This window comes from Balaenoptera acutorostrata, chromosome 2 (genome assembly GCF_949987535.1).
Source record: "Balaenoptera acutorostrata chromosome 2, mBalAcu1.1, whole genome shotgun sequence".
Classification (NCBI taxonomy): domain Eukaryota; kingdom Metazoa; phylum Chordata; class Mammalia; order Artiodactyla; family Balaenopteridae; genus Balaenoptera; species Balaenoptera acutorostrata.
In genome coordinates, this window is record NC_080065.1 from 81,009,202 (window position 1) to 81,021,936 (window position 12,735).

General features: G+C 46.6%; 2 protein-coding genes across 3 annotated transcripts in view; one reads left to right on the forward strand and one right to left on the reverse strand.

The window, feature by feature from the left end:
- RHOBTB3 (Rho related BTB domain containing 3) overlaps positions 1-4,502 on the forward strand; it is an 85,944-nt gene extending 81,442 nt beyond the window's left edge. Inside the window, exon 12 of the mRNA XM_007197460.3 lies at positions 3,618-4,502. Within this exon, the coding sequence (XP_007197522.2) occupies positions 3,618-3,655 (38 nt within the window). The 3' untranslated portion in view covers positions 3,656-4,502. The remainder of the gene's footprint in view (positions 1-3,617) is intronic.
- Positions 494-9,716, reverse strand: GLRX (glutaredoxin). Of its 2 annotated transcripts, none has more exons than XM_007197459.3 (3): positions 9,386-9,716; positions 3,226-3,345; positions 494-1,623 (listed from the first exon to the last, which is right to left on the reverse strand). In XM_007197459.3, exons 1-2 carry the CDS (start codon positions 9,590-9,592, stop codon positions 3,232-3,234), a joined length of 321 nt encoding a protein of 106 aa, XP_007197521.1. In that variant the 5' UTR covers positions 9,593-9,716; the 3' UTR covers positions 494-1,623; positions 3,226-3,231. The 2 variants fall into 2 exon arrangements, with proteins under 2 accessions (XP_007197521.1, XP_007197520.1); XM_007197458.2 differs by having other exon boundaries at positions 494-1,620; positions 9,386-9,708.
- Between the last annotated feature and the right edge of the window lie 3,019 nt (positions 9,717-12,735).

Genomic DNA, 12,735 nt, shown 5'->3' on the forward strand with positions numbered 1-12,735 from the left:
AAGAAAGGGTATCTCAGGAGGAAGGAACACAATGAGCGAGGACATAGAAATGTGAAAGAAAGAGCAGGCAGGTGGTCTGGAGGTGATCAGGGACTGTGCAGTTTGCATACTGCACAGCCTCCAGGGGTGGCATTCATAGTGTTGTGCAGTGTGTAACCTACTCAATCATCCACAGCCATCTGGTTGAAGGGAGTGGTTAGGGTGCATAAGGGAAGGGAGAGGAAGCCAAAAGTACGAGAGTATTAGGAGAGAAACAGGAAAATGGAATGTGAAAAAGACTATTATTGAGTCCTAAACATTATTCGATAGGCTAGTGTTGACATATTCAAATTATGAAATTTACAAAATTACACCAACCGTTTATACTCAATGAAGGACAGTGGCATGTGCCTGCAGGGGATGAACATGAAAAAACTTTAAGTTGGTATATTCTGCAATAATCACATTCCTTAAGGTCTTGAGAACGTAGAAAAGAATTGGACAAAAATCACTGTGTGATCCATGGGTACTTCTTTATTAGAGAAGAAATTAACCATTCATACTAGAGACTTACAGAGGGAAATTAACTTAATCTTGCAATTCTAGAACAACCTTCACCATAAGGAATTCTTAAGCTTTCATAGAGTGAGGGGGAAAGAAAGGAGAGAGAGAAAATCATTTAGAACAGAGTTTCCCAAATTTGGCTACTTTCACAGACATATTCTTGGAGGTGGGGATACAAGTTTTCTATGTAACTTTTAAAATTTTATGTTTTACTTTTGTTTATAAACAAATTAATACACACTTGTTCAGGATTCCCTGGACAACCATCTTACGTAACAGAGTGTTGCCACGTGATCGTAGCATCTGCATTTATACCTCTGATCCCTGTGGCCCAAAATGAAGACCAACCGTGCTTAACTTTTCAGGGGCGTCTCTCAGACTGCGTGCTCAGACCCTTCACGGAATTGTTGAATATTTCCTATGAGATCTATGAGTTGTCACGGTTTAGAACACTGGTTCATGGCAGTGATTCTCGCAGTAGGAGGGGGTAGGAGGTGGGGTGGGGATGGTGGCTAGGGAGACACCCTTTGAAAAAGCAGATTCAAAATATCTATTGATTTCATAATACAAATTCTATAAAGTCAAACTCAACAAAATAATCTTTGGACAGTAGCAGAAAACCAACTATAGATTCGACCCAGGAGGTCTGGGATATACTTGGTTGAGAAACACTGGTGTTGAGGTAGAGGAGCCCCAGCACGTGGAAAACACGTAGTAAGGAACACGTGCCAAAGACAAGGAACATCTTTTGGGTCAGTGAGTGAATCCTAAGCATATCTTGTCTTTTTGGAAACCAAAGGGCCAATCCACAAGAAACCCAAGACATCCATCAAACTTCTCAGACCTGTTGTTTTGGGCAAGTTGGTCCCCTTTTAATACTGAGTCAAAAGAAGAAAAAGCTGTTTTTGCCCCCAAAATGCCCCCCACCCACTTTATTTGCATTAACATATTTCAAACTTTTAAGTAAACAGTTGCTGTAGCTGGGTAAACGTAGCCCCAGGTCCATCCACCAGGAAGTGCTGTCATTATCTGCAATGCCATCCAGCTCTCAAGGGGGATATCAGCCTGGGGTCTGCTCTGCTAGGAAAAAATACAAAGAATTGGATTTTCTTGGAAAAGATCAATTCCTCTCATTTCCCTTTCATTACCAGAACACTTACTCTTGCTGTTTAAGCATAATCGGTTACAGATGGCCTTGAGATGCAAGTTGCCAGTAGAATACTGAGAGCATAATATGCTGAAGGGCAATGCAGATAAAGAGACCTAGGGAATATGGCGGACTCTAGTGCCCACGCCAACATAGAGGCAGCTGGGGAAATGGTGTTTCCCACCTTCCCAGGAAAGTTGTAAGTTTTCTTTCATTCTCATCTAAGCCTAAATTGCTAAAGAGTGTTCCAGAAAAGCAAACATTTGGCACAGCGGTTAATTGGGTTTTGAGTGCTCTCGTGCATGGGGTGAGGCCAGAAAGCTAACCCAAACAGACACAGTGTTTATTTGAGGGGATGATGTTGTATAATTGTGATTAAAACTTTATAACATTGACTAATTTATTTCAAGGGATTCAGTTGCATTTTTCAGACCTTGTTTTTTCACTTCATGTTGCTATTCTGAGTAACCACCACAAATTATATGTACTCATTGCCCAAGGGTTAATTATTAATTAGTGGGCAATAAATACTCCTCAAAGAACATTTTAATTTGAACCCCTTTCTCCTTTGGCTAAAACAAACGAGTCTTTCCACCTGTGAGTCAGTGCAATTGGCCTGCTTAGAAGCTAGCTTGCACTAACAAGAGCTGGGGGGAGGGGAGTCCATCAGACCCCAAAGGTATCTTGATTCCTTTCTGAAGAATTCATCACCCTATGGTTTTCCATTCAGTCAAAGATCTCCTTTAGGTTACAATTTTAGAAAACTTTGTTTTGTCATTTGGGAAGCCAATTAGATTGAATTGATTTGCAGGGTGAACACAGGTAAAGCAAAAATTACCTTGATTTCACATTGCACTTAGAATAATCTAGGTTGCTTACCATGGCCTGTGTGCTCTGGTCCCTGCCCACATTTGTTACTACTTTTCCTTCTTTCTGCGCTTCACTCAGTCTGCTCTTGCTTGCTTTCAGTTCCTTGAATATTCCATACTTGTCACCTCAGGGCCTTTGTACTCGCTATTATTCCTTCTGCCTGAAAAGCCCTTCTGCTTCATCTGTACATGGCCGTCTCCTTGTTGTCAATCAGGTCTCAGCTCAACCAGCCCCTCTGAAAAAGGCCTTCCCTTACCACATTAGCTTAATTTGCTCCCCATCCCCCTGCCATGTTCTATCAAATTATTCATTTGTTTCAGGAATTATTTACTTACTTGTTTTTGATCGGTCTACCTCTCTAGAATATAAGTTCCATGTTATCTTTTTGTTCATCTCTGTATTCCCAGTGTCTCGTACAGTGTCTGGCACATAGTAAGTGCTAAATAAATATTTGTTAAATGAAGGTTGAGTGAAAAGCTTTCCTCCCATTGATGAAATGAATCCATTTGTAAAATGGGAAACTCATACGTGACGTCACAGTTCCTCAAATCACCCCAGATCATTCTTTCCCTAGCCAGAGTGCCTTCCTAGATTGTAATAAAACGTGGCAGTAGAATTCCACCATCTCCCAGTGCTCCTGGCCCAGCGTCCCACCTGTCACTCACCTATAATTATTGTAGAGCTCCAATTTGCTGTAGCCGTGTCAACAGCTCCCCTTTCGCATGCATATTTACTAGTTCATTGCATCCACCTATGCACTCTTGACCGATGAAGACCCGAGGTACCTAAAAAAGCAAACAAGCCAGGACATTTAGAGAACATCATTATTAGATTAGACATTTTATCCTTCCTCTAAATATTTCCCATGATCCAAAGCTTTTCAGATCACTTCACAACCTCCTCATGTATACTCTTTCAGGGCAGAACTTTATTATAAGCATAAAATTATTCATTCAAGAACCTTCTTAAGCCAAGATGCTTTTCAAATAGAATGTTCTGTGTGTGTGAGATTGTCTAACTTGTCAAAGGGATTTAAAATTTTTACTCTATGTTTCAGGGAAAGAGTTTTGGTTGGCCGCAGCTGGACTACCCTGATTGAATTCTGGTTTCTCTACAGCTGGGACCACACCTGAGCCCTTAAACTGAGTCATGGCAACCAGGAAGGAGTCTGTCTCTAAGTACAGCTGGAAAAGTATTTGCATCAGTTCTCTGTCCCTGAGTTTAGACTCACAGTTTATTAGAGTCGTCTCTCTCGTCTGTGAGCTCTGTCCTCAGCTGGGGAAGGGGTGGTGGTGTCTGAATCTCCTTCTCTAATACCTGGCCCATCATAAGATGTTTAAGTGCTGCAGCCCTGGGAGCAAGGACATGCATCTGCTTTGGTTTCACACCTGGCATGGGTGGGTGGCCCAGGGCCAGCCAGGCTGACACAGTCATTCTACCCGCTGAACGTGTTCATCTTGAGTCAAACTCAGGCTCCCTCCCTGCTTCTAGGTAAGGTGTGTTCAGGATTCTAGAGGGCTCTTGGAAGGAGGAGAGAGGAGGAAGTCTTTTCACTGTGGCTCAGGCAAATTCCAGGCCAGGGGTGTTACAGAAAGGCTGACTGGCAGTGAAGAAACAAGCACAATGCGGGTACCCTGAGTGGTCAGGAGCAAGCAGGTCCTCTCCCAGAACACTAGGAACACACCAGAAGGGGCAGGAGAGGTGAAAGACAGAAGGCAGCAAGAATATTTTCAAAGCTTTTGACTTTCCTCAGAAGGCATAGTAATTCAGATGCATTTTTAAATTGAGGTATAGTTGATGTACAAGTTTCAGGTGTACAACACAGTGATTCACAATTTTTATAAATTATATTCCACTTATTATAAAATATTGGCTATATTCTCTGTGTTGTACAACATATTCTTGTAGCTTATTTTATACATAATAGTTTGTACCTCTTAATCTCCTACCCCTGTATTGCCCCTCTTCCCTTCCCTCTCTCCACTGGTAACCACTAATTTGTTCTCTATATCTGTGAGTCTGCTTCTTTTTTGTTATATTCACTAGTTTGTTGTATTTTTTTAGATTCCACGTGTAAGTGATATTATACAGTATTTGTCCTTCTCTGTCTGACTTATTTCACTTAGCATAATACCCTCTAGGTCCATCCATGTTGTTGCAAATGGCATTATTTCATTCTTTTTATGGCTGAGTAATATTCCATGATATATATATATATATATATATATACCCCATCTTCTTTATCCATTCATCTGTTCATGGACACTTAGGTGACTTCCATACCTTGGAAACTGCCAATAATGCTGCTATGAACATTGGGGTGCATGTTCAGATGAAATTTTTTTTTTTAAGTGTGAGAGTTGAGAAAAAGGGCCAGATTATTTCAGGTAAGTCCTTACCTTATTTTTATTAAGAAGGGGGTCTGGGTGGAAGTACGCTTTAAAAATTAAGGCCCCAAATTGAAAGGCTCCTGCACTGCATTGCCATGGCTATTTCCTATGTCCCGAGAGTGGGGAAGAGCACACAGGACTGTGTTCCAGCAAGAAAGCCTGGTAATGTCCTCCTCAGTCACAGAAGGTGACGCCTGTCCCACCTGCACTGCACGCCTGTGTGGGGACTTCGCAAATGGAAGCACCATCAAGGCAACATTGCTGTTTTACTAACTGAAAGAATATGCGGAAATGCGAGGTCAGAAACCTAACTTTCCCCCTGGATCGGGCCATTATTTTAGGGAAAATAAAGCACCTCTCAAATTGTTGGGGGCCTTTTGGCTTCTATCTCCCCAGGAACAGTTGGCTGTGGTCAGTTGCAATGGTAAATAAAACAGAATCCTAATGTAATTCTAATGTAATTCTAATACAGGGCTCCTTCTGTTGAAGCCATTACCTAAAGGAGTAAAACTCATCTGAGCTTTAAATGAGGACGAGATGTATTCATTCTTGAACTGCTGTTATTTTCAGAAAGAACTGAGCAATGGTCACTCCTCTTGCCACTTGCCACATCTCCACCTTTGGCCAGGGTGCTGGCCCAGGGGGTTTGAGTTCAGTTATTTAGAGAGAAGGCCCTGAGGAGTAAGGAGTCTTCTCCTTAGATAGCTGTTCTCAAACTTGAACCCTGCATCAGAACTGCAGAGGGCTTGTTAAAACATAGGTTTCTACTCCTTGCCCGCACATTTCTGATACAGGAGATCCGGGTTGGGGCTCAAGAATGTGCATTTTGACAAGTTCCCAGGTGATGCTGACTCTCAGGGGTCACATCTGCAAACCACCGGTTGGCACTGATAGTGGTTCATTCCTCCTGCGGTAACTGAGGCTTTGGGAACCCACAGCTCTACAGCAGCCCCCAGCCACCTGAGGCAGGCCCTGAAACATGATCAGGGCGGAGTTCTGTGCAGACCATCTGGCTACAAGCTGGCTTGCCTGAGGGCTGAAAGGCCCCTTTGCCCTTACACCCACCCTCTAGGCTAGGCAACAGTTAGCTGTGGTCAGTGTGATCAGTTGGCAGCAGGACAGTGTGGGAGGCTGTGGTGACAAAACAGGAAGCTGTTGATGCAGCTGAGGAAGGGAGACTCGTCCTCTGTGCCCTCCCCTCCTGGCCCATCGGCCTCTTCGGAGCAACTTGAGTCTGTTACTGCCAAGAGGCAGAGAACTGCCACCATAAAAGCAAGCGTGGGAATTCTGGGGCCCTTCCCCTCCCGGAGCTTTCCGCAGCCCCGGCTGCAGCCAGGTGGCATCTCCTGCACTCCGGTGTTACTCAGAGGCTCCCAACATTCTGCAGCACCTCCTTGGCTACTCCCTGGTACAAGACACCATCTTTCCTCATCTGAATTACTGCTCTAGCCTCCAGAGGTCTCCCAGCTTCAACCCTCACCCTGGCCTTCCTGTCTTCTCTTCCCCCACAGCCACTGGAGCGACCCTTTCAAAATCAAGTCAGATAGGGTTATTCCTCTGCTCAAAACCCTTCAGTGGCATCTCATCTCCTGTCACAAGCACATTCCGTGTGATAGCTTGAAAGGCCTCGCCAACCTATACCGCGTGATCTCTCGGACCTCATCTCCTCCTAACTCATAATGTGCCACCCATACAGGCCTCCTTGCCAGGCATACTTCTACCCCAGGACCTTAGCACTTGCTGTTCCCACTGCATGAAATGCCCTACCCCTACATTTCTGCATGCCTTGATCCCTCACTCCCTTTAGAGATCTACTAAAATCAGTGAGGCCCTGATGACTCCATTTAAAACTGTACCTTGCTGCCTACAGCCTACCCGCCTTTCCTGCCTGTTTTTTTCTCCATAGCACACATCACTTACCACCTTCCAACATACTGTTTTATTAATTGCATTTCCTAGAATGTAAGTTCCACAAAGGCAGGAATTTTTGTTTGTTCTGTTCATGGCAGTATTTCCAATGTCCAGAAAAGTGCCTAGTATAGTAGGTGCTTAAAAATATTTGTTGTATCTAGAAAAATTATCCTTCAAAAGCAAAGGAGAAAAAGATTTTCTCACACAAACAAAAATTGAGGGAATTTGTTGCCCAAAGATCTGCCTCGTAAGAAACGTTCAAAGACGTTCTTCAGAGAGAAGGAAAATGATAGAGGTCAGAAACTTGGATTTACATAAAGAAAGAACACTAGGGAAAGGAATAAGTGAAGGCACTGATCTAGGAGCTGTGGCTATAGCGAAACCAAAACCAGTTTCTCCAAGTACATGGCCTGATAGAAGGCCTACGTTTCTGTAATCAATCAAGTCTCGTTGGGCTCCTACTATTTGCACAGCACACAGGCATCACAGGATAAGCAAGATAGCGACAGTTCTCAAGGTTTCCAGTCTCTTCTAATAGAAACCCTTCACTGTTCGGGATCATGAAGTATACAGCTTCAAAGGGTTTGTTCTTCCCCTTGGAGGAATGGCATTCAGGACTCAAGAACCTGTGAAAAGTATTTTGAAAAATTCAAAAACAAACTTAAAAGACCACTAGAAGAAAAAGTGTTGCTTTACAATGAATTGAAAAAAAAGTTGTTGAATGAATGCGTGAAGAGGTTTGTTTTTCCTGCTAGAGAATAGGTGCTGCCGGGCTGAAAGATGTAGCTCCCAAACCTGGTTGCAAATTAGAATTACCTTTTTATTTTTTTGACAGGAGATAAACTCTGTTTTCACTTCCAGATTTTTTGAGGTATAACTGACAAATAAATATGTGTGTATTTAAGGTGTACAATGTCATGGTTTGATACACATATACTACATTAAGAAATGATTACCGCAATCAAGTTAATTAACATACCCATAACCTCACAGCTACCATTTGCATGTGTGTGTGGTGAGAACACTTAAGATCTAATCTCACAGCAAATTGCAAGCACACTATACAGTATTACTAACTATACAGTATTACTAACTATAGTCACCATGCTGGACGTTACATCTCCAGAACTTATTCATCTTATAACCCAATGTTTGTATCCATGTCCTAGGGGTCTTTAAAACTACTGATGCCGGGCTGCCACCTCCCATATTGTGATTTAATTGGCATGCGGTGTGACTAGGGCATTGGGAAGGTTTTTTTTAAAAGCTCTTCAGGTGATTCTGATGAGCAGCAACATTTGGGAACCGCTGGCCCAGAGGAATGCCTCACAGCGGGGGCCACAGGCGTACTTACACTGCCCTTTCCCTCCTTCCAGAGACGAGGGTCCTCAGCTCACAGCAGGGGCCCTGGAAGCAATGGGGTATAGTGTGTTTTGCCTCTTTCTGCACCAGAAGGCTGATTTCTGACTGGAGAGGTGGGGAGAACAGCCTCCCAGGCTTTACACTGAGAAGCCGGAAAAAACACGGTAAGTCAAACTAAACCTGAGCTAGGATATGTGCTTCTGCAAACGCTGTGTCCTAGGATGTGCGTCCTGAAAGGGAGTTTGGGTGAGCTGGTGGGACGGGACTCACCACCATGCCCCCGCCCCAGCACCTGAACTGATGCTGGTGATCTGGTTGGCTGGCTATCTCGTCGGGAAGCCGTGGGTGCTGAGGAAGAGGAAGGCTTTTCACATAGGGGACAGCGGTTCTTAGGGTCCCACTGTCTACTCATAGCAAAAAGGGATGTAGACGTCACCTCCTCCAGTCTGGTGCTGCAGCCAGGAGGTCCCTGAGAGTCACGGAGCTGGTGACTTACCAGGATCACACAGCAAACCATTGCGAGAGCCATCCGGAACTCTGGCCTCTGGACTCCCTAACAGGCCTGGAAACATCCCATAATTTAGATTAAGGAGCAATAAGGAGCCGTTAGATTTTTCCAGTGGGAGGAGTTGGATAAAATATGGAAGAGTGAGCGATTTAGGTGAAGGTTAAAGAGAGCCTAGAGAAAAGATGGAAGGACAGCAAATCCCACTTGGCCCTGTGAACGCAGAGCAAAGAGTGCACGCGATTCTTGCACAACAACAGAAATGTACCGATCACACTTGGCCCCTGCATCCCTCCTTCCACCCCAGCCCTGCAAGCGCAGACTGTGAGTGCTTAAAACAAAGACTCCAGATAGCTCCCCAGTGACTCCTGGGCAGCTGCTGGGCCCGCTGCCCCTGACGCCCAACACAATCCGCTGTGCTCCCTCCTCTGATGTGAGAGCGCCGTTGGCCGAAGTCCAGCCGCCCATTCAAGGAAGCAGTGTCCGCTCTCAGGCACCCTCCCCCACCTGCACAGCCCTCCAGCCGCCTGGAGTGACAGACAGAGCCCTAGCGGTGTCCTAGAGAAAGGCACAGGCGTACCACGTTCACAGCCCCGACAAGAAAAAGGAATCTGGGAGCCTTCTCCCCAGCCTTTTAGAAGGAAACCCCAGGCTCACCGTTCTGGCTCCTGTGAGCTGTTGCAAATAGTCTTGAATCTCGTTGGTGTCACCGTGGGCTGTGATATCGACAAATTCCAAAAGCCCTTGTTTGAAGGGCAAGTGGCTGAGGAGCTCCTGGGCCCTTCTGCTGTAGGGGCAGGTGGGCTTGATGAACACAACTACCTTCCCAGGCTGGATTTTGCTGTTCACAAACGCTTGAGCCATGCTCACAGGCTGCTATCTCCTGGAGAGGAAACCTCGATTTGCAGGTATTGCTTGGGAGTAAAGCGGGGGTCCGGCCAGCTGGCTCTCATTTAAAGGAACCTCCCTGGAGGAGGAGTTTGCCCGGTAGCGTGCTCCATTTTTAAAGGGCCAGTCCTGAAGTCATTTCAGTCTGGAGTGATTCAGCAGCTAGAGCTTCGGAGGAACGCCCGCTGGTATGTCATCATCAGTAGCTATGTCCAGGCTGTCATTGTCCTCAGCCCCTTCAGGAGTGCCTGCTCTTGGGAAGAGAACAGAGTCAAGTCACTCTCTGGGGAAGCAGAAAGCGTGCAGAGCAGCCCCAGGGAGGGGGCGGAGCAGACAGTCAAACCTTTGTTGTCTCTGAGACACAGTTTCTAAAAACACAGGCAGACAGAATCATTCAAGAAACAGAATGTGCTGAAATCTCTTTAGAAGAAGTGAAATTCAGGTGGTGACTTTGTGTCCCGTCTTGCTTGGCCTGCACTGTTTGCCGTTGTCACTGTTTAGTGGAATTAGCTCCCCGCTTTTAAACATCTGGAGATTTCACAAAAGAACCTGGACCCGCGACCTCTCTCTGAAAGGTCAGGTCGTCTTCATTTGTGGCAGCAGCTGGGGCTGAGTTGTTGTTCTTTGGGTAGGGCAGACGGCGGCTCAGGTAGGCCACTGCCCGCCCCTCGCCGGGCTGGCTCACACCTTCCAGACCCCTGCTGTTCGTCCCTAAGCATTTGAGTTTGTGACCCTTGAACTGCACTTTAGCATGGAAGTGAATTCCAGCACAAACCCAAATTTCAAACTGCAGGTCCAGTGAAGGTCTTTTTCTCTGTTTGACCCTTTGTTTGTGACCCGTGGTTTTCACTGTTGTGAGTCTAAGGGGTGAAATAGCTCACTTCTCACAGTCACCTGAGTGTCGTAAGACGCTGTAGGGCCTGATGCTCTTCCCTGTGGTGCCCACCCTCCCGAGTGGGCCGAGCGAAGTCTTTTGTTCTAGGGCCAGTTCTGACCCCTCCATGTGCAGTCAGTTAAATAAACAAAGCAAGGAAAAAAGGAAAACCACCTCCTTGAAAAGGGAACTATCCTTTTCCCCAGGAGGTTTCACACTGAGACTAGGGCCCAAGCTGGAGCTGCACACCTTCACTGATTGTCACGTCAGAATCCCAAGCATAGCATGATTGAGGGAAGGGAAGAAAATTGACTCCTGGAAGCAGCTCTAAGTTTTACTAAAATTAAATGGCAAAGCAAGAAACCCAGATTCTGAGTCACAGAGAGGGACTAAGATATGAGATCTCTGGCCCCAGAAAGAATGTGCTAGGGCAGGAGGCCTGAGGTGACTGGTCCACGTCAGGCTTGGGACTTCCCAACCCACAGCTTCATTCTCTCCTGAATAAGCTCCTGGCAGAGTCCTTGTCGTCTCTCTTCGTTTCGTCCTTTCGCTCGGACTCCTGTGGCGGGGCCGCTCGCTGAAGCCCGGGGCCTCCTCAGGGCCGCCGCCTTCCCTCCCGCGCGAGGGTCCGCAGCACGCCTCGCGCCTGGCACGTCCCTCAGAACCGCTCTCTTCTCAGCGTCTGGGCGTAGCCTCTCCCGCTCCGCTGGCTCTTTTTCCTCAGCATGTGACTCTGGTCAAGTCTCTGCCTTGTTACAAACCACCACCACCACCTTCCATCTCCTTGACCCTGCTTTCCTGCCCTTCCCTAAAAGCCAAGTCTCATAGGACTTGCTGTTATGTTTGCCATCTGAACTTGACCCACCTCCCATCCTGTCCTCACCTCAGTGCAGTCTGACCTCCTTCTCAACCATTCTGCTGAAACTCCTTTGGCCAACGTCAATCATGACCGCCACGTTGCTAAATCACCTTGCAGCCAGGTGTCCTGCCTGAGACTAAACCAGAAGTGTGGGTGTGGAGTTTCTGGTAAACCGGTGGAGTGAAACTCCCAAAGGATCTGTTTGCATAGGGTCCCTGGAGGGTTGGGTACCTGGGGCAGAGATCAGGGTGCAGGAGGAGAGGGCTTCTGTTGTCTGCCCTACAGCTGAGGCCCAGGGAGTGGTGTCTGAAGCCTTAGGACAGATGGCCACAGGACACAGCTGAAGAAGGCCTTTTCATGAGACTTGGAACAAAAACAGATGGCAAAGAGGGGGAGTCTTCTCCACTTTTCAGAAAATGCCGTGGCTTGACTTCAGTGAAGAATTCAAAGCATAGAATACTCTGTTGCGTTACCATCATGAAAGTTTATAGCTTGGGCACATCAGGAGATGGAAGCCATGGGTCTCGGGGGTATTTCAGGGCGGGCAGCCATCGTGGGGGCTGCCGTCCTGGAGTGCTGTGCACATCAGGAGGGGGTGTGTGTGGAAGAGACATGAGGACTCTTCTTGGGTTTGTGCACCCCCAGGCACTCCCAGAAATACTGGGAAGCAAGGACTTTTTTCAAGGCAGTGGAGGTCCTGCTCTGCAGATAGTTGGCAACAAGCTAGTGATCCATGTGAAATATGAAATACGGGCTATTACTATTAATGTCATCTCATTTGTACCGCAGGCTGATGAGGGCTGGGACAATCTGGCCACAAATGAGCATTTTTCAGGCTCTTTTGCTTACTTGCCCGCTTTGCAGGATTTGACCCTGTAGACCACTGTCCCTCCATCTCCCCTCCTCCCCCCAGCTCTCTTCTTCCCCATGTCATTTGCAGCTTGATCTCTTTCTCCTTCCTGTATCTGTGGGTATTCTGTCTCAGCCTCTTCCTCAGGAGTTTTGCCTGCACATGGGGTATATCCTGGGGCTTGGTCCTCTTCTCACTCTGTGTACACCCTCCTTGAAAGATTTTTGTCTGCACACCTGGCTCCAGCTATCACCTTTTTGTTGATGAGCTCCACATTTATTTTTCTCATCCAGAACTCTTTCCTAAGCCTCAGGAATTGATAGTTCATTGCCTACTGAGAAGACCCACTTGGGGTTCCTCAGGCATCTCAGCCTCTGCGTGACCAAAACGGAAGCCAACCTCCTGTCTCTTCCATACCTGCTTATCCTCCCGGGAGTCCTGTCATCTATCCATCGGCCAGGGCAGAAACCTGGGAGGCATCTTGACTGCTGCTTCTTCCCCAGCTCCCTGCTTTTTATTTATGCAGAGTGACCAAA